At 57.9% G+C, this 21,470-nt stretch overlaps 1 protein-coding gene across 1 annotated transcript; it reads left to right on the top strand.

Moving 5' to 3' along the window:
• The first annotated feature begins 5,461 nt into the window (after positions 1-5,461).
• Positions 5,462-20,585, top strand: LOC103348202 (vomeromodulin). The gene is made up of 13 exons (XM_089309031.1): positions 5,462-7,928; positions 10,425-10,893; positions 11,200-11,301; positions 12,189-12,377; positions 13,189-13,273; positions 13,543-13,600; positions 14,243-14,313; positions 15,224-15,907; positions 16,324-16,446; positions 16,667-16,734; positions 17,029-17,059; positions 18,232-18,292; positions 18,960-20,585. The coding sequence occupies exons 1-13, from the start codon at positions 7,397-7,399 to the stop codon at positions 19,223-19,225; spliced, it is 2,739 nt and encodes a 912-aa protein (XP_089165157.1). The 5' UTR covers positions 5,462-7,396; the 3' UTR covers positions 19,226-20,585.
• Positions 20,586-21,470: the final 885 nt, after the last annotated feature.

Below are 21,470 nucleotides of genomic sequence, written 5' to 3'. Positions count from 1 at the left end.
CTCAGCAGAGAAGCTGCAGGAAGTGCGAGTGGGCAGTGACGGCAGCAGGCGTAGAGGCCCCAAGGGGGGAACAAGCTGGGCGGACCAGAGACACTGGGGGACAGCCTGAGAGGGCGGCGCTCTGCGGGCAGTAGGGAGCTGTGGTGCGGCCTGAATGGCATCACACGTCTTTAGGAGAAAAGAGATTGAGCCGCGGCGACAGAGCCACAGACCCGCAGCGCTCCGGGAGGAAAGCCAGCCTCTGCTTATTGTAACACGGCAGGAGGACCTGCTGCGGGCGGGCCACACTGACCACCCCGGGGAAGCCCAGGGGTCTGCCCCGTGGCCTTCTGGATGGGAGAGAGGAGGGGTGAGGAAGGGAGGCCCTGCCACGTACCAGCTGTCCCTCTACCCACGAACGAGAAGCAGGAAGGGAGCGGCCAGTCTACGTGACAGACAGACGGAGCCCAGAGAAACAACCAGAGCTCCACACAGAGGGTACAAGACAAGCGGGACGTGTCCCCGGCTTCCAGCAGCTCGTGGACGAGGAGACGGAACGACACGTGGCAAGTCCTGGGCCATGGCCCCGTCGCTTCTGCAAGGGAGGCACTTAGCCACCCTCCTCACCTCATGCACGCGCTGCCGGCAGCGGAGGTGTGGTCATGGTGGCCACAGGCCTCTGACTCAAGCCCCGCTGCAATCGCCCTGGTACGTCCCCTCCATCCCTGGCATCAATAATCCTCCCAGCCGGCGCCATGGCTCACTAGGCTAATCCTCCACCTTGCGGCACCGGCACACCAGGTTCTAGTCCCGGTTGGGGCGCCGGATTCTGTCCTGGTTGCTCCTCTTCCAGGCCAGCTCTCTGCTGTGGCCATGGGAGACCAGGAGAAGCACCTGGCTCCTGCCATTGGATCAGCGCGGTACACCCGCCGCAGCGTGCCGGCCGCGGCGGCCATTGGAGGGTGAACCAACGGCAAAGGAAGACCTTTCTCTCTGTCTGTCTCTCTCACTGTCCACTCTGCCTGTCAAAAAAATAAAAAATTTTTAAAAATAATCCTCCCCTTCATGAGTGCCCAACTGGGTCCACAGGTGAACGCCACCCTGGTGACACCTACTACAGGATGTAGAAGAGGGTGCCCACGGGAAGCTCGGCACACGTAGTAGGTGGGAACGAGGCCGCAGGCTCGCAGGAAGCAGTGGAAGCCAAGCACCCGACTGCTGGCACAGCAGGAGTCATCTGCAGAACCCGCACGTGCGCCAGGCACGGTGCGAATCACCTCGCCTCGCGGCAAGTCCCAAAGGGACAAACCCATCCCTACTGCATGGATGAGAAAACTAAGGCACAGAAGAGGTGGACAGTGTGCCAGGGCCACTCCGCCAGCAGGCAGCTGGACAGGCTGCACACCCAAGTCTGTTGGGCACCAAACATGAGAACACAAACTCTGCCTTCTCCTAAACCACTGGGCCCTTAAAAATGTTTCATTTGAAAGTCAGAGTTACGGAGTAGGGAGGGAAACAGAGAGAGAGAGAGAGAGAGAGAGAGCGAGAGCGAGCCACAGTGATCAAGGCTGGACCAGGCCAAAGCCAGACACCAGCAGCTTACAGGTCTCCCATAGGGGTGCAGGGGCCCAAGGAATTTGACCTTCTTCTGCTGTTTTTCCCAGGCCATTAGCAGGCAGTTGAATTGGTGATGCCAAGGACATGAACCAGTGCCCATATGGGATGCCAGCATCGCAGGCAGTGGCTTACCTGCTCTGCCACAACCCCAGCCCCAAACCACTGGTTCATTGCCTCTTATAAATCACAAGGCTAATCAAGAATTTCATGAAATGGGGGTCTCCGTTGTGATGTAGCAGGTTCAGTGGATATCTGCGGTGTCGGCATCCCATATGGGCACTGGTTCAAGTCCCAGCTGCTCCACTTCTGATCCAGCTCTCAGCTAATGCACCTAGGAAAATAAGAGAAGATGGCCCCAGTACTGGGCCTCCGCACTCATGTGGGAAACCTGGATGAAACTCTTGGCTCCTGGCTTCAGCCTGGCCCAGCCCTGGTCATTGCAGCCATGTGGGGAGTGAACCAGAGGATGAAAGATCTGTCTCTCTCCTCTCTCTCTCTAACTCGACCTTTCCAAAAAATAAATCTTTGGAGGGGAAAAAAGAGAATTTCTTGAAATATACGTCTCTAAGAGGTGAACATTAGCACCAAATTCTGCGTGTTAACGTCGGAGGACCCATGGGGAGGGCTCTGGGGGAGGCCCCTGTGAAATCCTGTCACTGCCTAAGATCTGAGACCAAGGACAGCAGGGCGCTGAGGCACGAAGGCCGGACATGACTGAGTTCCAGAGGACTAGAGAGACGCAGACGAGCACAGGAGAAGCTGTAGTATAAACGTGCACAGGGCACGTGTGTGTGTGAAGACACACCCACGAAAGGTCAGACTCGTGAAGTCTGTGTCAATAGAACGCACTCAGCTCAACCTGACCCGCGGCGATGTCTTCACAAACAGGCCATTAGCCATGGGCAGCTGCCTTCCCAGTGACAGCTGTGACCCCAGGCAAGCCTTGGCCAGCCTTGAAAGGACTCTCCCGTCAGAGTCAGCAGGTCAAATCACTTAGGGCTTCAGAACAGACAGGCCCTTGTGCTGGGCTGATGAACCACCCTGCAAGGAACACTCCACGCCCATCTGGATTAGCAGAATTCAATGGCGGCCCCGCCTCCCAGGATGGACCAAGACACAGACAAAGAAGCAGGAGGCCCCTGAGGGCCATCAGAGGCCGCCTCCCGGATGTGCCCTTCCCGACACCTGGGGTCGGTTCATTCTTTGGGTGCAGAGAACCATCAGGGGCATCAAAATCAAGGAGCCCGCCCACCAACAGGTGGCACAAGTTTCCCCTAAAAGATGATTCAATTTCCCTCAAATGTCCAAGGAAAATAAGACCTGGGACAGTTGGGTTTTGTCTTCTACTTATCGTCGTGTATCAAATCCAAGTTCTGCCCTCTGAGAAAAGGTCAGCGGTCATTTGATGCCAGGATCCACGCAGCTGACATTTCGGCAGGGCCCCAGATGGGACCGTTGGCAAACAGAAGTGTAGCTGAGGTTTGAGGATGAAACTCAGTGGGGCCGGACAGGGCCCTGCAGCCTGAGGCAAGCAGCAAGCGCTGGGCCTACCCGAAGGCAGGGACCCAGCCCCACTCCCGGCCTGCAGGGACGGAAGCCGCACACGACCACCCCCGAGTCCACATCGGCCCCCTCACCCAGACTCTTGCCTAGAAAGCTGCGACTGCACCAAACACCATGACAGCCCACACCAGGCCAAGTCACAGACCCCAGACTGCAGGGGAACAGGTGACTGAGCCCTCCCCAGAAACAGACGAAAGCTGGGACCCAGACACAGCCTCTGGAACCCGGGGTCCACCAGATGAGACCACGGCTGAGAAGGAGCCTGGCCTAGAGACTGGAACGGCAGCCACGGCAGGCAACCAACGCCGTTCAAGGTCATTCCAGGGGCAGCTCCAGAAAGGACAGGCACTGAGCCAACTGCGTGACTCCCAAGTTTAAAACCCTGGCCAGGGCTGGTGTTGGGGCGCAGTAGACTAATCCGCTGCTTGCGATGCCGGCATCCCATGTGGAACGCCAGTTTGAGTCCCAGTTGCTCTGCTTCTGATCCAGCTCCCTGCTAATTTGCTGAGGAAGGCAGCAGAAGGTGCCCTAAGTACTTGGGCCCCTGCCACCCAGGCAGGAGACCGAGATGGAGTTCCTGGCTTCTGGCTTAGGCCTGGCCCAGTCCCGGCCATTGCAGCCATCAGATAGATCTGTTCCCTCTCCTGCCTTCTGTGTGTGTGTCTTTCAAACAAATAGATCTTTTAAAAAATAAAATAAAAATAAAACCTTGCTCAGTCACCTTGAAAACACACCCAGACGCCACCACAGCCGGGCCCAGGTAACACAAAGGAGGCCCCCGTGCACAGCTTCTCCCCTGCGGTGTACAGCGGCACAGCCCCTCACGTGGCGCTGTCTGGATCCCCGCCGTTCTTCCCGCTGCACTCCCTGCCTCCCAGGGGAGCTCCTGAGCCCTTGGCAGAGCCCCCTTCCTCCCACCCTCGGACGAGCCGGCTCTCCCCACTCCAGCTTCTTTGGACGTCCCAGTGCCCCTGCATCCACTGCCGGCCCCCCAGGGCTCTGCGTGGCTGGGTAGAGAGGCCACACCCACACATCCTGTCCAGAGGACCCCATCCCCTCTGCCCATCACGTTTGCTTTTCCTTCCTCATCCGTGTTTACTATCAGTAATGAAGCTACTGTGACGGTCCTACTGTGACAGTCCTTGTTAACGGCTGAGCTCCACATGGGAGGTCGTGGCACCTCCTGTCCACTGCCCGGGTCCCCACTGCCAACCACCATGCCTGGCACAAAGAAAGGGCTGGGAGGTGTTTGCTGAATGAATGAATGCATGCATGCATGAATGATGCCAAGAGGCCAAAGACAACGTCACCTTTCATTTTGAGAAAGGAAAAACCAGCACAGGACCTGGTACGAGGGTCTGAGTTCAAATCCCAGGCCAGCTCCAGACCCCAGGGGTCATGACCTTCTCTCTAGAACTCAGTGCTTCTCAAACCTGAGCCACCTTCCTGGGCCCCCCGCCCCCAACCCTTACTCATTAGTGCAGCTTCTGGGAGCTGGCGAGGGGAGGATCCAGGAGAAAACTGTGAACAGCCCTGCCAGGGTGCTAATGATGTCTACAGGGACAGCCAGGTTCAGGATAAAGGGCAGGGCCAGGCCCATGGCTGTCCAAGGACTCTCCAGAGAACCTTCCAGATGCTCCTCCCAGGCTCCCACACCAGCTGCCTTCCCCTCAGAGCCAGATCCCTGACGGTGCCTGCATTCCTGGGACAGTTTGGGAGCATCGCTCTCTTCCCCGGAAGATCAGTCCCATTCGGGCTGGAACCAGCAATGCCAAATATGCTGTCCAGTGCCACCCAGGAACAGTGCCTGGCCCAGTGGGAACAGGAAAGAGTGAGGACCCACAGGTCCTTGGCTGTGGGACTTTTCAGAGCCCTCAGTTAACCAAGATGCTTTGAGGACCTCCAGGAGAGCCTCACTGGGCCACCTCTGCCCGGCCCAGCTGGGTCCTGGGACCCTGCACCCTGAGACGGCAGGCAGGGTCAGCACAGGGGAACGGTTGAAGCGCTTGGTTCTGCAGGAAGGCATGATATTGTCATGTGTCTTGGGGGTTAATCAAAGCCAACAGATAGGGCCGGCACTGTAAAGACACCACCTGCGGCGCTGGCATCCCAAATGGATAACCATCCAAGTCCTGTGAATGACCTAGGAAAGCAGTGCAAGATGGCCCAAGTGCTTGGGCCCCTGTCACTCATGTGGAAGACCCGGATGAAGCTCCTGGCTCCTGGCTTCAGCCTGGCCCAGCACTGACCACAGCAGCTACCTGGGGAGTGAACCAGCGGATGGAGGATTCTTTCTGCCTCTCCCTCTCTCTATAGCACTAACCTTAAACCTTAAATAATTTAGAAACAAAAACGTAAAAAACAGACAAGGATCTCATCCAGTGACTTCGGGCAGATCTGAACCAGGCCTTGACCCAAACTCGTCATTCGGAATTTATTTTCTGCCCCTTCTGCACCAAGCTGCTCACGTGCTTCTCCCCTTCTCCCCAGACACCTGTTCCCGGGAACTGAATGCCCCAAACTCACCATGGCCTATGAGCACCTCTCTGCCTGGGACGGCTGTCCGCAGGCCGGACCCAGACCACCTCCACAACACCTGCTCATCCTCGGACGCCAGTTCCCGGGAGCGCCCCGGCTCCCGTGTGCACTCGCAGAACTAAGCTCCTTTCCCACAGAGCACCCCCTTCTGTCACTCGCCCTCCCTCCGATAAATCATCATGCGTGTTGAATGACTTCACGAGTGTCTGCCCCCCTCAGAAGCCTGGGCGCTCCCCGCAACCAGAGGCGGAGTGGGGTCTGCCTCAGGTGTGCCCTCGGAGCCTGGCACATCTGTTACCAGGTCAGTGAACGGGGACACTGGCACTCCAGAGAGGTCAGGTGATAGCCAGAGGTCCCAAAGCCGCCGAGCGGCACAACCAGGACCTGAACCCAGGACTTTCTGACTCCAGGACCCAAGCAAGGCCCGCCCAGCTGCCCCTGGGGTCAGGACATGGGGTGGCCACTTAGCGCTGAGTGCCCAGGGCCCCATCCAGGCTCCGCCAGCACCTTCGTGGCTCCCAGCCCAAGAAGGTAGCAATGGGGGCGGGACAGAGCCCTCCCACCTGCCTGTTCCTGAGAAGCGCCAAGCCCTCTGCACGCCATCCAGGGGGACACAGAGAAATGAGGGAACAATGGCAGGTGCTGATCTTGGAAGGCAGCCTGGGTCACGCCACCCTTATCAGCACATCTGACGGCCTCTCCACGAGATGCGGGTCTATAAAAATGAGACACAGCCTCAGCACCAGCAGCCCAGAGGCAAGAGCAGAAGGAGTGGCAGCTTCTGAAAACTTTGTCCCGTCCACTCTGTGCCAGGTAAGAACTCACTGCGTGGCATGCACGAGAGTGGAAACTGATCCTGGAACAAGCAGGGGACAGTGCCTGCCGGGACCCCTCGCTGGGGCTGACGCATTATCTGGTCCGGCACACACAGGCCACCTGCCTGCAGGGGTGGGGAGGCCTAAGACACAGGATAACTGATTACTGATTCTCCCAGAGATTTTGGTTTTTCCTTAAACTGTGCGCCGGTATCATGTGAGATGCTTAGTTCAAATTTCTCGCAGATGAGGGTAAAATGAGAAGACTGATGAAATTCTGACGAGGTTGCATTTTTTTCCAAAAAGCCTCATTTATATTCAAAGATGAACGGGGCCGCTGGCTTCAGAGTGTGTCCTGCCAGGCACTTCTGTCTGCCATGGTTGCCCTACTGGGGGCTGGCAGATGGCATAGGGATTGCTTCTGTTAATGTGTGCGCATGACAAGAGCAAACACCCATGACCCCGACGTCACAAACCCTGATGCAGACAAAAGGCGAAGGGGTGAGGAGACAGAGTCTGTGGGGTCCGTGCAGGGAACTGCGAAGGACACCCAGCCTCCAGGGCGCCCCTACTGTGGGCAAGGCACAGACTTCGGGGATCGCGGTGGTGAGGGAACAGGAACCCACGCAGGGATGTGACCGCTGAAAGTCATCCAGAGGTGTCTTTGCTAAGGCAAGAGGGTGAGGATGTAACAGAAAGCCTGGGTTTGTGGGCAGAATTACAGGAGATGCTGCAGACTGCACAGTGCATGCCAGCTGCTCACTGAGCAGGTGTCTGGGATCATCCCAGGGCCGAGAGACCCGAGGTCGCAGCTGTGTGATTCAAAGCTCTCCAGTTCGCGAGCAGGTGACTAAGATGGCACCAAAGAGCTCTTCCTGAGGAGGATGGCAGGAGGATGGGCAGCCCGAGAGGGGACGCTGCGGGCAGGGGCTGGCACATTCACGCGGGGCTGGGAAAGCAGCAGAGAGGGGCCTTGGACGGGACCCTCACTACCAGGTGCTGCTGCACTTGCCTCCAGCTGCCCGGGAGTGGTGCCCTCCAGCGCCAGCCAGGGTACCACCCTGCACACACACACACAGCAGCTCTGGGCCCCACGGGGAACGTGGTGTCTGACGAAGCCTTCTTTGCAGGTGTCAACCACTAGGATGCTGACGCTCTGGGCCCTGGTGCTCACGCTGGGCCTGCAGGCCAGTGCACAGGACCTGCTGGAAGAAGCCCCAGGGATAAGCAATCTTCCTGTAGCTACCTTGCCCATCCCGATCAGTGCCCTCGAAGCCCTGCCACTCAGACTAGGCCCTAGACGACGCCCCCCAACACAAAGAGACTTTCTATCCAAAAAGCGTTCAGCCCCCAGCGGCAGCGGCAAGTGCATACCCGTGGCCGAGTACTTCCTGTCCAAAAGCAGACTCAATGACTGTAAGTAAGCACTGTTTTCCTACACGTCTTTCATCTGTCTACTCTCTCATGCAGCTGCTCAGGTTTTTATTTTAAGGATTTACTTATTTTATTTAAAAGGTAAAATGAAGGAGGGAAGGGGGAAAGAGAGAGAAATCAATCTTCCCTCCACTGGTTTATTCCTAAAATGGCTATAATGGCCAGGGCTGAGCCAGGCCCCAAACCAGGAGCCTGGAACTCCATCTGGGCCTCCTACACAGGTGGCAGGGCCATCCTCCGCTGCTTTCCCAAGTGCATTAGTAGGGAGCTGGATTGAAAGTGGAGCAGCTGGGACTTGAACCAGTGCTTCAATATAGGATGCCGGCACTGCAGGTGGCAGCTTAACCCACCGAGCCACGATGCCAGCCCCACGGCTTCTTATGTCTAAGCCGGAGGGCTTAGCTCCACCTTCTGAACAAGTGGCCCCCAAACATGAGGTGGCTCCACCATCACATTGGGAGCTTAGAGAGAGAACGGATTCCCGGGCCCGCCCCTCCCACACACTCAGGGGCAGCACTGCCTCCGTGGCTCTGGGGCCCTGCTTTCTGATCAGCTCCAAGCCCCTCACATAGGCTAGGACTGGACTAAGCCACCTCCGAGAAGGCAGCTCTCAGAACCTGCAGACTGTCTAACAACCCACTTCCGGTCTGATGCTTCTCACCTGGAGGCTGTGCCAGGAGACCTCCCCGCTTTTCACTGTGGGTCCTGGTGCTCCAAGCCCCACAGGGGCTTAGAACCTCACCCTGCTTTATCAGGAGCCAGGACATGGCAAATCCAGGCCCCACCGCTGCACCCTGTGACCAGCCTTGCTCTCTGCAAAGTCCTGCTTCACTCTCTCCCTGAGTCTCACCTTCCTCTAAGAGACGAAGGATCCTCGCTCTCCCAAAATCCCGCAGAGGCCGAGAGGTGACTCCCATTTACAGAACGGGAAGAGGGGAGGGGCCCCTGGCAAGTGGAGGCCTGCAGGAAAGCCCGCCCAGTCCCCTGGCTGCTGTCCGCGGTCAGGGCCCAGCCTAACAGATTACAGGACAGGGCGACAGATAGGGACATGGCACCTGTTGAGTGACCACATTCCTTGCCCCAAGGCAGACTGCTCAGCTTGTTACAAAACCTCCAAAGACAGACAGGTCCAGCCAGTGACCAAAATAACAGCCTCATGCCAGCACTCAATGAACCTGGTGCTGGTGCTGTTAGTTTCGTTTTCAGAATTAAAAACATGAAGGATAAACCGAGCATATACCCCTGTGCCCACCACCTCACTCAAGGCGTACAACGGCTCACTGGACAGCAGGTCCCCACCTTGCCTGCTGCAGCCTCTCCCTCCCCTCTCCCTCCCCTCTCCCTCCCCTCTTCCTCCCTCTCCCTCCCCCTCCCCCCCCTCCCAGGAGGTCTCTACTCCACTGTTTTTCCCCAGAGATCTCTTTGTCATTTATGACACAAGTCACTACCTGTTGCGAAGTCTCTGGGAGGTGGCCTGCTTTCCTGGTCCCTCGGGCTCCAGTCTGGGAGGCGATGCATCCGTGTAGATGAAGCCAAGTCTCCCCTGTTCCTTCTCAGGAACAGGGAATCACACACGGGGATACGAGCGTCCACTGTTGGCTCCTCCACTACTTCCCCCCACCCCCCCACCCCACCTTATGCTTTGTTCAGCACCTGCAATCTGCAGTCATCTCCTTTTTTTACTTTTATTTATTTTTATTTATTTATTTTTTTACAGGCAGAGTGGACAGAGAGAGAGAGAGAGACAGAGAGACAGAGAGAAAGGTCTTCCTTTGCCGTTGGTTCACCCTCCAATGGCCACCGCGGCCGGCGCACCGCGCTGATCCGAAGGCAGGAGCCAGGTGCTTCTCCTGGTCTCCCATGGGGTGCAGGGCCCAAGCACTTGGGCCATCCTCCACTGCACTCCCTGGACACAGCAGAGAGCTGGCCTGGAAGAGGGGCAACCGGGACAGAATCCGGCGCCCCGACCGGGACTAGAACCCGGTGTGCCGGCGCTGCAAGGCGGAGGATTAGCCTAGTGAGCCGCGGCGCCGGCTGCAGTCACCTCCTTTATCATTCTCCACACACCCCATGCACCAGGTTCCAACAAGCACTCCTTGGACAGGGGCAGAGACTGGGGCTCCAAGGGGAGAGACCTGCCTCAGGCCACTCGGCCCCAAAGGGATACACCAGAAGCGTGCCCTACCCTGCTGGGCTCAAAAACCAATCGAGGTCCCTTTGCTCCATGCCAGGATGGCTTCAGATGTAAGGCACTCAGCGCCAGGCCGGCCTCAGCAAGCACTAGTGAGCGTGAGCTCTTAACAAGGGGCCGGGCCTCTTGCTCTAACGCAAGGCTGCCGGTGGGGTGGCGGCAGCAGCAGGGGTGGGGGCCACTACACGCACCTCTTGTGGGCCCCATGCTTCACAGGGCTGGGCTCCCGGGCAGGGGAGGGTCCGCTGACAGCCCGCAGCAGGAAGCTGTCGCTTTGCCCTTTCCAGATCTCAACAACACCCTGCCCGCGGAGATCGAGAAGCTGTTCAAGTGTGAGCAGGTCAACCTGGTTGGTGTGCTGGGCACCTTGGTATCCACGCTGAGCACCTCCAACCTGCTCTCTGCGCTGGACCTCGGTTCCCTCCTGAGCATGGGAGGCGGTGGCCTCGGCGACATTCTAGGCAAGGGAGGCAGCGGCAACTCCCAAGGCCTGGACCTGCTGGGCGGCCTGCTGCCGCTGGGAGATGAGGGGCTGGGCGGCCTGCTGTCTGGCAAAAAAGGCAAAGGGACTCTCAAGGGGCTCCTCGACGGCACCGGGCTCTCCAGTCTCCAGCAGCCGCTGGACGACGTGGTGGGCAAAGTCACAGAGCTCAAGGAGTCCACCAAGAACGTGGTGAACAAGGCCCTGCCGCCAGATGTCAGCAACGCCCTCTCGGGCCTGCTGGGAGGCCTGGACCTGAACGAGCTGCTGCTGGGGTAAGCGCTCCCCTCAGCCCGCCATGCCTGGCAGCAGGAGAGCTCCAAGCTGACAACCCCAGCAAGAGGGGCAACCCCTTTTCACGAAGCCATTCACCAGCTCCAGCTGAACCCGTGCCCAGGGGATGGGGTGGGGGACATGTTCCGGGTTCCTTGAGCTTATACATATGGGCAGGGATGGGGCTGGGGACCCAGGAAATGGGCAGTGGCAGGTAGAGTCTTACCTGGCTGCTTCCCACGTGAGTCCCCTGAGATCCAGGCTGAATGCTGGCACCAGGGCAGGCTCCCGATGCTGTCCCTTTGCAGACTACAGGTTCAGGAGGTGACTGTGGACAGCATGAACTCAACCACGGCCAAAGATGGGATCCACATCCTTGCCACAACCACTACTGTCATAGGCGGGAAAGGGTAAGTCTGTTTCCATGGCAGCCCCCTGGGTCACCCTGGACTGGGGCTGGGAGGTTTGGTGTCCACGGTCCCCTGGAAGAACAAGGGCACAGCGACAGCACCCACAGCAAGGGCCAGGCAGGAGAAGGGCCTGGAGGAGCCCCATCCTCTAACCACGTCAGCAGAGATGTTCAGGGGGAAATCTGCCCAAGCCCACACGAGGGCAGTGAGGGCCGACACTGCTGAGAACATGGCCCACTGTGACGCTGCCACTGCACTCACGCAAAGGGGACTGTCCTGATGCTCTGGACACCCCAGAGAGGATCGGCCCACGCCAGCATTAGAGGTGGTCCTTGGTCATCACACAAGGAAGGAACAGGCCAACACGTGAGCTCAGGGCACACAGGAAGACATCAGAGAGCCAGGGTGCCCCCACTTGGGGGAGGATGGCTGTGCAGTGCCAACCCCCCTCTCTCATACCTGTCTACCAACACACAGAACCTGTGTCCAGCCTCGACGGACGAGAGCAGTCCAAACCTCACTCAAACTCACCCTGCAGGAACAGGGCTCAAACCCAGGCAGTCTATGACACTGCTGTCACCCGTGCCAGGAAGACCCAGCTGTCCAGTCCAGAACCCCGTGGTGGGGTTCCTTCTGCTGCTGCCCACATGACAGGAAGCCCCAGTGCTGGGCACAAAAAAAGAACCTAAAATGGATGGCTTGGGGCCACAACAGAGGACGTGCAATGCTGCTGGGGGGAGGGTTCTGTGTCCTGCCGTCTGACTGCCAAGCACGCGCGGGGCGGCCGGCCACAGGCCATGTCCACTGGAGAGCACCAAACATCCCCTCCCTGACGCCTTTTCACAAACACATGCGCCCAAACTGCAAAGGGCCTGTGGCTAGCTCAGGCTCCCCGCTCACCCGTGTCCTGCTCTCCACAGCCTTGCCGGACCCGTCATCAGCCTGGTGGGATTCCACGTGTACGCAAACGTGACCCTGACTATTGGCATTTCCACAAATGACACCCAGTGCGTCAACCTCCAGGTCCAGAACAAAGACATCCAGGTCAACAAAGTGACCCTTCAGATCGTAGAAACGTACGTGAGCCCGTTTCCAGCCAGCCTACGGGTCAGAGCGCCCACCCTGCACCCAGGGCGGCCCCGGGGCCGACTCCGCCCAGCGCAGCGCTGAGAAGCAGCAGTACACAGAGGCCGGTGGTGGGGTGGCGGCTGGGAGGGGCCTCCTCGCGCGCCCGCCTTCTGCCTGCTCGCTGTACTGCGGTCATCCACTCTTTCTCTGCGTGAGCAGCAGTCACCTGGACAGAACACAGAGAACACAGAAGGGCCGTGGAGCCCAGAGTATCCCTCGCACCTGCGCCAGCCCACTGACCACTCACCCTCCCCGGAAGCAACCAATGCCTCCAGTCCCCTCTGCTTGCCCGTTGCACACGCTCGTAAAATGTTCACACTCAGGAAGACGCAGAGCTGCCGCCCGCCTTCCTGTACTTGGCTTCACCTACAGAAAGTGGCCGGGACACGGTTCAGCCGCGTACAGACGGCCTCTTCTGCAGTCACTCCCCAGTCCTCCCTTACCAGGTGGCACCATAATTTACCCAGTCCCTGACCCGGGTCTTGGCTTCCGTACCCACCTACAGTGAGCGAGGTCAGACGAGTGAGCCTGCGCCCTGCTCTTGGGAATGAGAATTCCTGCGGGCCACACAGCAGGCCCAGCCGTCCTGTGCGCGGGTCGTGTTTCCAGGGGCCCTGGTGTCTTCCATAACAGCTGGCGATGAGACGGGAAGAGCTCAGACTTCACTGTGGCTGTCTCCTGGGCAGCAGGGCTTTGCCTGAGGCCTGAGAAGTCCGCAAAACACAGGACTCATGCACTCCCCACACGTGTCTTTCTCAGGATCACAGATGTTTTGCCTGTGCCTGTCCCTGTGCCCCTGGGTGACGTGGTCACTAAACTGCTGTCAGTGGAGTTGAATCAGAATGTAAGTCCCAGGAGGGCAGAGGGGCCCGGGGAGGTCTGTGGCACTGGGCGCGGGAGGGTGCGAAGGGTCCTGCCCTTGGGTCCAGCCTGATGCCACAGAGGCCCGGGCCAGCTGGAGTCCCAACCCCAGGGACTAGCAGGCCCGACAGTGCCTCTGGCTGGAGAAGGAATGGTCTCCAATGAGGAAGCCGAGAGAACAGACAGGAAAAGGGGAAGGAGGGCAGGCCAAGGGGGTGTCCTCAGCAAAGCCGACCCCTGCTGACCTCCCAGGTGAAAGAAGCGGACTCCTGTGTCATCGTTCTCAGTGGCTTCAATGACTGCAAGAACTGTGAGTAGCAACACCCACCCCCAGGGCCGCCCACGCCACATCCGGGGACAGAGGGCCCAGGCCCCTTAAGGGATCCCATCGGGTGACAAGCCACAGCTTGCCCACTTCCCAGCCCCCAGCACCCTTCCCAAGCACCCTCGGGGCAGCAAATGCCTCAACTAACTGTCTCCTCCAGGCCATTTCCACTGCTCCCCAGGAAGGGAACAGGACAAAGAGCCCCCAGCACCCTCTGTGGGCAAAGCACACCCAAGTGTGGAAGCTGAGTGAGGGCCTGTCCTAGGCTCTAGTGCCTGGCAGCCCAGAATCAGGCAATCCCTCCCTGTTCGCAGACACGCACCAACTAAAAGGGAGGAGAGGACCAGCCGAGACAGCTGAGGCAGGGGATGGAGCCCCTGCTGAGCCCCAGGGTAGACGAAACACAGGGCTCAGCTTCCCCGTGGGGCACTGGCACGTCTCGGGAGGGCCTGAGTCCTCCTTCCAGACGCGTGAGAAGTCAGCTGAGGGTACCCACTTTCTGCCTAGGACCTGGAGAGTGAGAGCGTGACCGACCCGTGGTGGAGGGTGGCACAGGGACACGCCGGACACAGCAGCCGGCAGCGCCTCACCTCACTGTGCTCGCCCTGCCTCTCCTCTCCCCTGCAGCCACCGGCCTGTTCCGGTACCATGTGAGGGCGGCCCACTTCTCCCCCGAAGGCCTCTCAATCTTCTACTGCGTGAGTGTTCTCTGCCGCAGGGCCGGCTTCTGGGCCAGGAGCTAAAGGCATCCCTGAAGCGGCACAATGCCGAGGACAGCCCAGCCGTCATCCCGCACCTTTCCCTCAGTGGGGGATCCTCTAGGCTTCCCCACACTCCCAGCGCCTACCCAGAGTCTGCCATGGGTTCTGCTCCATTTACATCCCACGTACGATGCCCTCAGAGGCACTCCCGACAGTGACCACCACACCTCAGGCACCAGATCCGCAAAGCCCATGTCCAGACACTACAGGGACAGCACAGAAGCAACCAAGGGTGCTCACTCACCCATGCCCCTCTTCGCCACCAGGAAGACAAAACCCAGGCTGCAGATGGAGCTGAGAAAGGCAATGTTTTAGGCTCGGGTAGCTTTGCTTCCAGGAATCCATCCTAAGCACAGACAGACATGACTCGTGGTGAGATCAGGGGAAAGGCTGAAACAAACAAGAAGGAAATACCAAAGCCAAGTTTGAGATCAACCCCAGGCTTACAGTCTGCGGTGCTATACGGATATGCTCGTGCAGGCACTGGTGAGATTTCCAAGGTGAAAGCAAACTGAAATGCAGAACGCGTGCACACGTGCGGAAATGCCAGGGTACTGTGTCCCCTCACCTCCCTGCGTCTTCTAACTCCTGCCACGCGGGGTTTGCATTGCATAAGCAGAGGGGGAAATGCGTATGAAAGAAAAGGAGCTAATGAGTGGAAGGCAGAGTATCTGTGACACGAGCTCTTGAGAACCTGGCCTTTGACATGTGAGAATGAGGATGGAACCGGTTTCTTCCGGACTGGGAGAGGAGGCAGGGAACAGGAAGGGGTGTGAGCCGTGCAGGGCACACACATCTGTGCACACACGCCCACACCGACACACACACCCTACTGGGGACAGCATAGGAACAGGAGAATTCACCTGGACAACAAGCACTGTGGCTTCCTGGGGAAAATGAAAGGTCAGGCACCCTGCGCCACGCTGCGCCGAGCGGCGATTCCTCTTCCGCCCACACTCCTGCTCGCCAGTCTCCCCAACCCCGCCACTGCCCACACTCACTCAACGTGGAGGCCAGGAGGTCCCCTGCTGCGGCAACACGCACCTCACCCTGCACCTTCCCAGCTAAGCCCCCAAAGCCAGGAGGCATGTGTCAGTCTCACGGGATGCCCGCGGTGGTCCTGCTTGTGTCTCTGCAGGCAGAGGCCCTCTTTGACAACAAGGCAGTGCCCGTGCGCGGAAGACTGCTCCCTCCACACCCTAAGAGCGCCAACGTCTCCCTAACCCTGTCGCGCACGCTGCTCGACGCGCCAGCGGAGCACATTGCTAAGCAGAGCACCTTCAAGGTGAGTGTGGGGAGCGGGGCTTCCTCACCGCTGACCCGAGCGCCAGTGTGGCCAAGCCGGGGGATCCTGGTCGCCCTTCCAGAGATAAAGACGCCGAACGAGGGCGATACCGGTCCCTTACGGGTCCTGCAAGCGGGAACGTGTGGAGGCTCCCTGAGCGCCAGGCTCACAGCCAGCTGTCACTCCACCGACCGAGGGCGCTCTGAGGATGCTGGCGGTCTTACCCGCTTCACAGAGGGCCTGAGTGCGGGGTGACTCTGCCAACAGCCTCAGTGGGAGCAGGCAGGGCGTGTAGCGGCGTGCAAGGTGCTCCGACGCCAGCCCGAAACCTCACAGAAGGGAGGGACGACGCGAACAGGCACTGCTCTCCCTGTGCCGGGCTCTCTGGGAAGCAACAGCCCGTGTGTCCTGTGCACGGTGTCCCCAAATCATCAGCCTAGCGCTGCCTGGCCACAAACAGGATTGGCTGTGACAGAAACATGGAACTCCACATGTCACGTGCCCAGCCACCCTCCAAGAAAGGAAAATGGGCAGACACAGACCCTGCCAGCTCCGCGCCCAGCTCAGACTCGAGGGCCAACACTGGAAGACGGGCACAGCCCTCGAGGGCCCCAGGGTGCAGCCTTGTTCCCCAGCTCTAACCCAAGACTTCCTCACAACAGATCGACAACCTGGAGGCAAGCATCACCAGAATCCGCCGGGGGTACCAGAGCAACGACACTTCCCAGGTCACCTACTGGAGCAACATAAAGAAGGATGGCGAGAGCTTCGCCACCGGGGAATCGGTGAGTGCTGAGAAACGGGTCACGGCCGAGTGGGGAGGAGGCAGTGCGAGGAGCCGTGCTCCACCAAAGTCCTCAGGACAAGAAGCCCAGCCAGGCAGCCTGGGGCCTCCGCCCCATGACGGGAGAGCTCGCAGGTGCACAGCTATGGACCCCACTGGCCGTGTTGGCTGAAGAGAGTCAAGGTACTGTGTCTCACCCACGCCCCCTTGTGTTCACTCAGAAATTGACCATCTGGCATGACAGCAAGATTTCAAACGACAAGCTGATATCAGAGGTCAAACTTGTAAGGTACTGTCCGTGACGACACGACCCTCCCGCAGCCTGAGAGGCAGTACGAACCCAAACCAACCCAAAGTGCATGAGCTCAGCGCCACACACGGCTCTTGGGAGGCGCGGGGGGGGACGACGGGGAACTCAGTAGGCAACTCCCACGCCGTTGCCCGCCTTACGTTTGCCCTGTGCGCCTCTGACTGCTAAGCGGCTGACTTACGCCGAGAAGCCACCGGGACAGCACTGCAGCTCCACAAGCGAGAAGCAACCTTCCCTGAACCTAACGGCTGTCTGTGCTTTCTTTCTTGACAGATCTGATTTCAAGGTGACACCGCCTGAGGCTGTAAGTTGCTGTGGTTTATGGTTTATTTACCTGTGACTGGCGAAAAATGACGTTCATGCCAGGCGCTCGGTGACATGGGGACTCTGGAAAGAAGGGCGTGTGTCTCACACCCCAGACGCAGTGAGGAGTAGGACTGCGGTCCCAAACCCCAGCTCTCTTTGGGAGCTGCCCAAGCCCACTGCAGAGTTAGTTACACAGTCAGCGACCAGAGAAGGGCTCCAAGTCTGTGCTTGGAGGTTTCCAGGGAGCCAGATACTCCAGCAGGCCTGGGGATGCCCTGGAAGAATGACAAGGCTTCCATGGAGTAGGAATGTTCTATGATACAAGCACGTGGTGGCTCAGCAGAGAGACTGGGAGAGGTGAGGGCAGGGCCCAGGGCCCACGGTCCACCACAGAGATGATGGAGAACAGAAGGTTCACCAGCCAACCTCATGCTTAAGCCTGTTCATACCTCAGTTCGTGTTTAATGAGCACCTACTATGCACCCAGCTCTGCAATGCAACATGAAGTAGGGATGAGGGACAAAGCACTAAACTCCAGGAACTGATACCCAGTGTGTGCCCAATAGGGGCATAGAAACACAAAAATAGGCAAAAAGTATTAGAAGTCTGGGAGCCATACAACGAACACCCAGAAGCAAACAACCTCATGGCTACGGATTTGGAACCAGGTTCCCCATGCCAGCCCTGAGATCACGAGCAGTCGCTCAGGAGGCAGACCCTGGGCACCGCCACAGCCCAGTGCTCCCTGCATCCCATGAGGCTGGGCAACACTGACGGGCCAGGCTCTGTGCTCAGCAGAAGCCACTTGAGCAAATCCTTGGCCACGTGAGTGAGGGAAAGGGAGGAGAGACGAGACCAGGGAGGGCCTCACGTCTACCGCACAGGAGTCAGCAGCACCCCAGCCTCAAGGCCAGGGAGCTGTGCCACTGTCCCTGTAGCAGTGTCTCACACATACCAGGAACCCAGTGAACCTCTGTTCAGGGAGCCACTTGAGGCAGCACAACCAGAGGAAGTCTTTGCAAAGCCCCAGGGGATGCAGGAGGCCCACGTCCCCACTGGCCTTGCCCAGCCACACTTTGTTACAGAAACCCCTTGCGGGTAGGAGGCTCTGAGACCGGCAGGGTAACTACCAGAAGGTATTGATGAAAAGGCCCCTCTCGCTTCTTGCAGACAGACGAGGTGCGAAATGTGATGAAAGGACAAGAGAAGAAGTTCTGGTCTGTCCTTATTGGTATGTGCAAGTAATAACCTGAACCCCTAGGAGAGTCAGGGTGTGCGCCAGGCTGCAGAGGCCTTGGCAGCCCCGAGCCCCAGATCACCCACCCCGAGCTGCGCCATGGGTACTTTTCTGTCTGTAGAGGGGGGCAATAGCATCTAGAGATAGCAAGAAAAGAAAAAAGAAGAAAGAAAGAAGTGAAAACGAAATCAGAATGCCTCTTCTACAGCCCCTAAAGAAAGCCAGACCACTCAGTGTCATCAGGGCCAACCCCGGCACGCCAGGAGGAAACACAGACCCAGTCGCCAGTCAGACACTGCAACTTGGAGAAATTCAGGCAGCTGAGGTCACAATGCTCATGACCAACAAGGACGATGGTGTCACCTGCCATCGGCACATGTTTCTTTCCTAGGGGGTTCAGAATGGCTACCTCTTATGAGGGCCTCAGGTAGACAGAACAGACAGCCACCCTCTGACTTGGCATAGAATCCTAGCCAAGTTTCTTCCTGGTTCTGAAGTCTTGTCTTCCTTGCCCCCCCAGGCTAGGAGTCTGTTCACTGTGTGAAACAGACAAGGGCCAGATTTCTCCTGAAGCCACCTACTGCCCAGAGATCCCTCCAGTAGACGCCGGCCCAATTACTGTCTGCAATTTGTTGGCCTAAGATAGTCCTTCTTTTTTCAGAAATTTTGAAAGCATGGAATATACCAGCAGGAGTAACCTCAAATCCTCTGAACAATGCCAAGGTTAACGTGACTCAATCGGTAAGAGAGAAACACGATTATTTTCCTTTTGCATCGACGCTCGCTCTGTGCTTGCACCTGTGGAGAAGTGAACGGGTCCGGTGGGACCGGGCACCATGGTCTGTCCTGGGTGCCCGACAAGCTCCACCAGATCTCCCCACTCCTGCCCAGGCAGAACCGTTACCCTGTCCCTCTCAATCACCATAAAATCCCACCTGAGACAACGAGCCCCTAGCTGATCGATGATCTGTCCCACTGTCACTGTGAGGACTCTCCCACTTAGCTGAATATGGAAACCTGAATATGGTTTCCATGGAAACCTCTGTGCCTGCACCCCCACCCCCACCCCCACCTTCTGCCTTGCTGGAGCCTCTCCTTGCCGCCCATCCTCAGACGACCTTTCTGCTTGTCTAACTCTGAACCCAGACAACATCTGAAGGAGGATGTGCTTCCTGAAAAGCAGCTACAAGTCAGATTTTTATTCAATTCTGTCACAAGTGGAAGATTAAAGGTTGCAGATGGAGCGGGGAGGGAAGCTAAGGTGTCAGAAGAGCCAGGTGGCGCAGTGAGGGGCGTGCCAGCCTCGTAAAGAGGTTCGGCATGCCCAGGGCCCTGAGATGCTGCAGTCCAGCGAGATCTGCTCCATGACCTTGCAACCTGCCCAGGAAGTGGCCATGTCTTTCATCCAGGCTCACACTTCACAGGCTGCACATCCTTACCTTGACGTAACCCCAGGTTTCTGTGTGTTTCTGCGGCCAAATCCGTGACTACAGCGTGCACTGGGCTAACACCGGCAGGTGCCAGTCCCCCACCTCCAGCTCCCACACTCTGCAGCCGTGGGTGGCCTGGGACACACTACGTAAGCCCTCAAGTCAGCCTTGAATCAAGGGGTTAGAGCAGATGAAGGCCGGCAGCGCTGCAGCTGCAAGCGACGGGGGCCCAGCCGCACTGCTTCGTGCAACAACAATAAGACGAAGCGGCCTGGAATCCAGGGATGGCGCTCAACAGCAGGGAGTGACCTGAGTCAGGGTCGACGATGACTCGAGATTCAGTCACTCGGCTCTGCTATTTCTGGATGGAGTCTGGGAGGCTCTGCATGGAAGGCCCCAGCTACCAATTCTTTCCCCAACAGCTCAAACAACGGCCACCCGGAATTAGCCTGAGACTCCCAAAGGCCTGACTTGCTCCATGCCCCACCTATGAAGCCAGCACTGAGCTCAGGCGGGTGGGGTGCACAGGCCTACCCAGCCTGTGCCGGCAGCCGGCTGACCCGTGTGTGTGTGCCTAACTGGTTGTTCTCTGTCTCCCCACAGAATGATCTTCAGGCGGCAAACTGAACCCAGCACACTCAGAGCCAGGCAGTGTCCCAGGATGAAAGCAAAAACCGCCTGTGAAACTTTCCTGTGAAACACTGGGCATGCAGCAAGGAACCAAGTAGAAGTAGCATTCTTAGAATGTCAAGTACCCTTCTGACTTTTGCCAATTACCATCACAGACAGGCAAAAAGTCAGGGATGTTGGCATTTCTGTAATCAGCTCTTTAATAAATGAACTTTTTTCATGCAAAACTTGTCTCACTTGTCTTCAGTTCCCGTGGACAGGAATGTCTTCATATGCTTATTGCTAGTCAGAGAACTTCTTGCTTTGCACACAGAAATCCACCACATGAATGATGAACTTACCTAATGTGCTAGGTCCCCGGACCACCATGACAATGATTCAGACTTTTCTTCTTGGGAGCCCAGCATTGTGGCACAGAGGGTTCATACCCCAGCCTGCAGTGCCTGCAACTCATATGGGCGCCCGTTCCAGTACTGGCTGTTCCATTTGTGGTCCAGCTCCCTGCTAACGTGCCTGGGAAAGCAGCTGAGGACGGCCCAAGACCTTGGGTCCCTGCACCTACATGGGAGACCCAGAAGAAGCTCCTGGCTCCTGGCTTCAGATCGGCGCAGCTCCGGCCATTGCGGCCATCTGGGGAGTGAAGGAAGACCTCTCTCTGTGTCTTTGCCTCTCTCTGTAACTCTGCCTTTCAAATAAATTTAAAAAAAAAAAAAAAAATATATATATATATATATATAGTAACAGACAGACGGAGGGAGGGAGATCTTCCATCCATTGGAAGATTTACTCCCTAAATGGCCACAACAGCCAGGGCTGGGCCAGGCTGAAAAGAAGGAGCAGGAACTCCATTAAGTTCTCCCGCGTGGGTGACAGGCACCCAGGTACTTGGATCAAAATACTTGTGCTGCTTTCCCAGCAGCACTTGCAGGAAGTGGTGCAAGTGGTGGAGCAACCAGAACTGGAACTGGTGCTCTACTATGGAATGCCGACACCACAGCAGGGGTTTAACCCCCTGTGCCACAAGGCCAGCCCCTACGTGAAAATCACACAGGGTCTAGACTCCAACTTCCCATGTTCAACAATGAGGGGCACAGTCCAAAGACTGAAGCTGA

Source organism: Oryctolagus cuniculus, chromosome 11, assembly GCF_051225735.1.
Source record: "Oryctolagus cuniculus isolate XC-2025 breed Fujian yellow rabbit chromosome 11, ASM5122573v1, whole genome shotgun sequence".
In the NCBI taxonomy this organism is placed as follows: Eukaryota; Metazoa; Chordata; class Mammalia; order Lagomorpha; family Leporidae; genus Oryctolagus; species Oryctolagus cuniculus.
The sequence above is the reverse complement of the archived record's forward strand: the minus strand, read 5'-3'. Positions and strand labels throughout refer to the sequence as shown.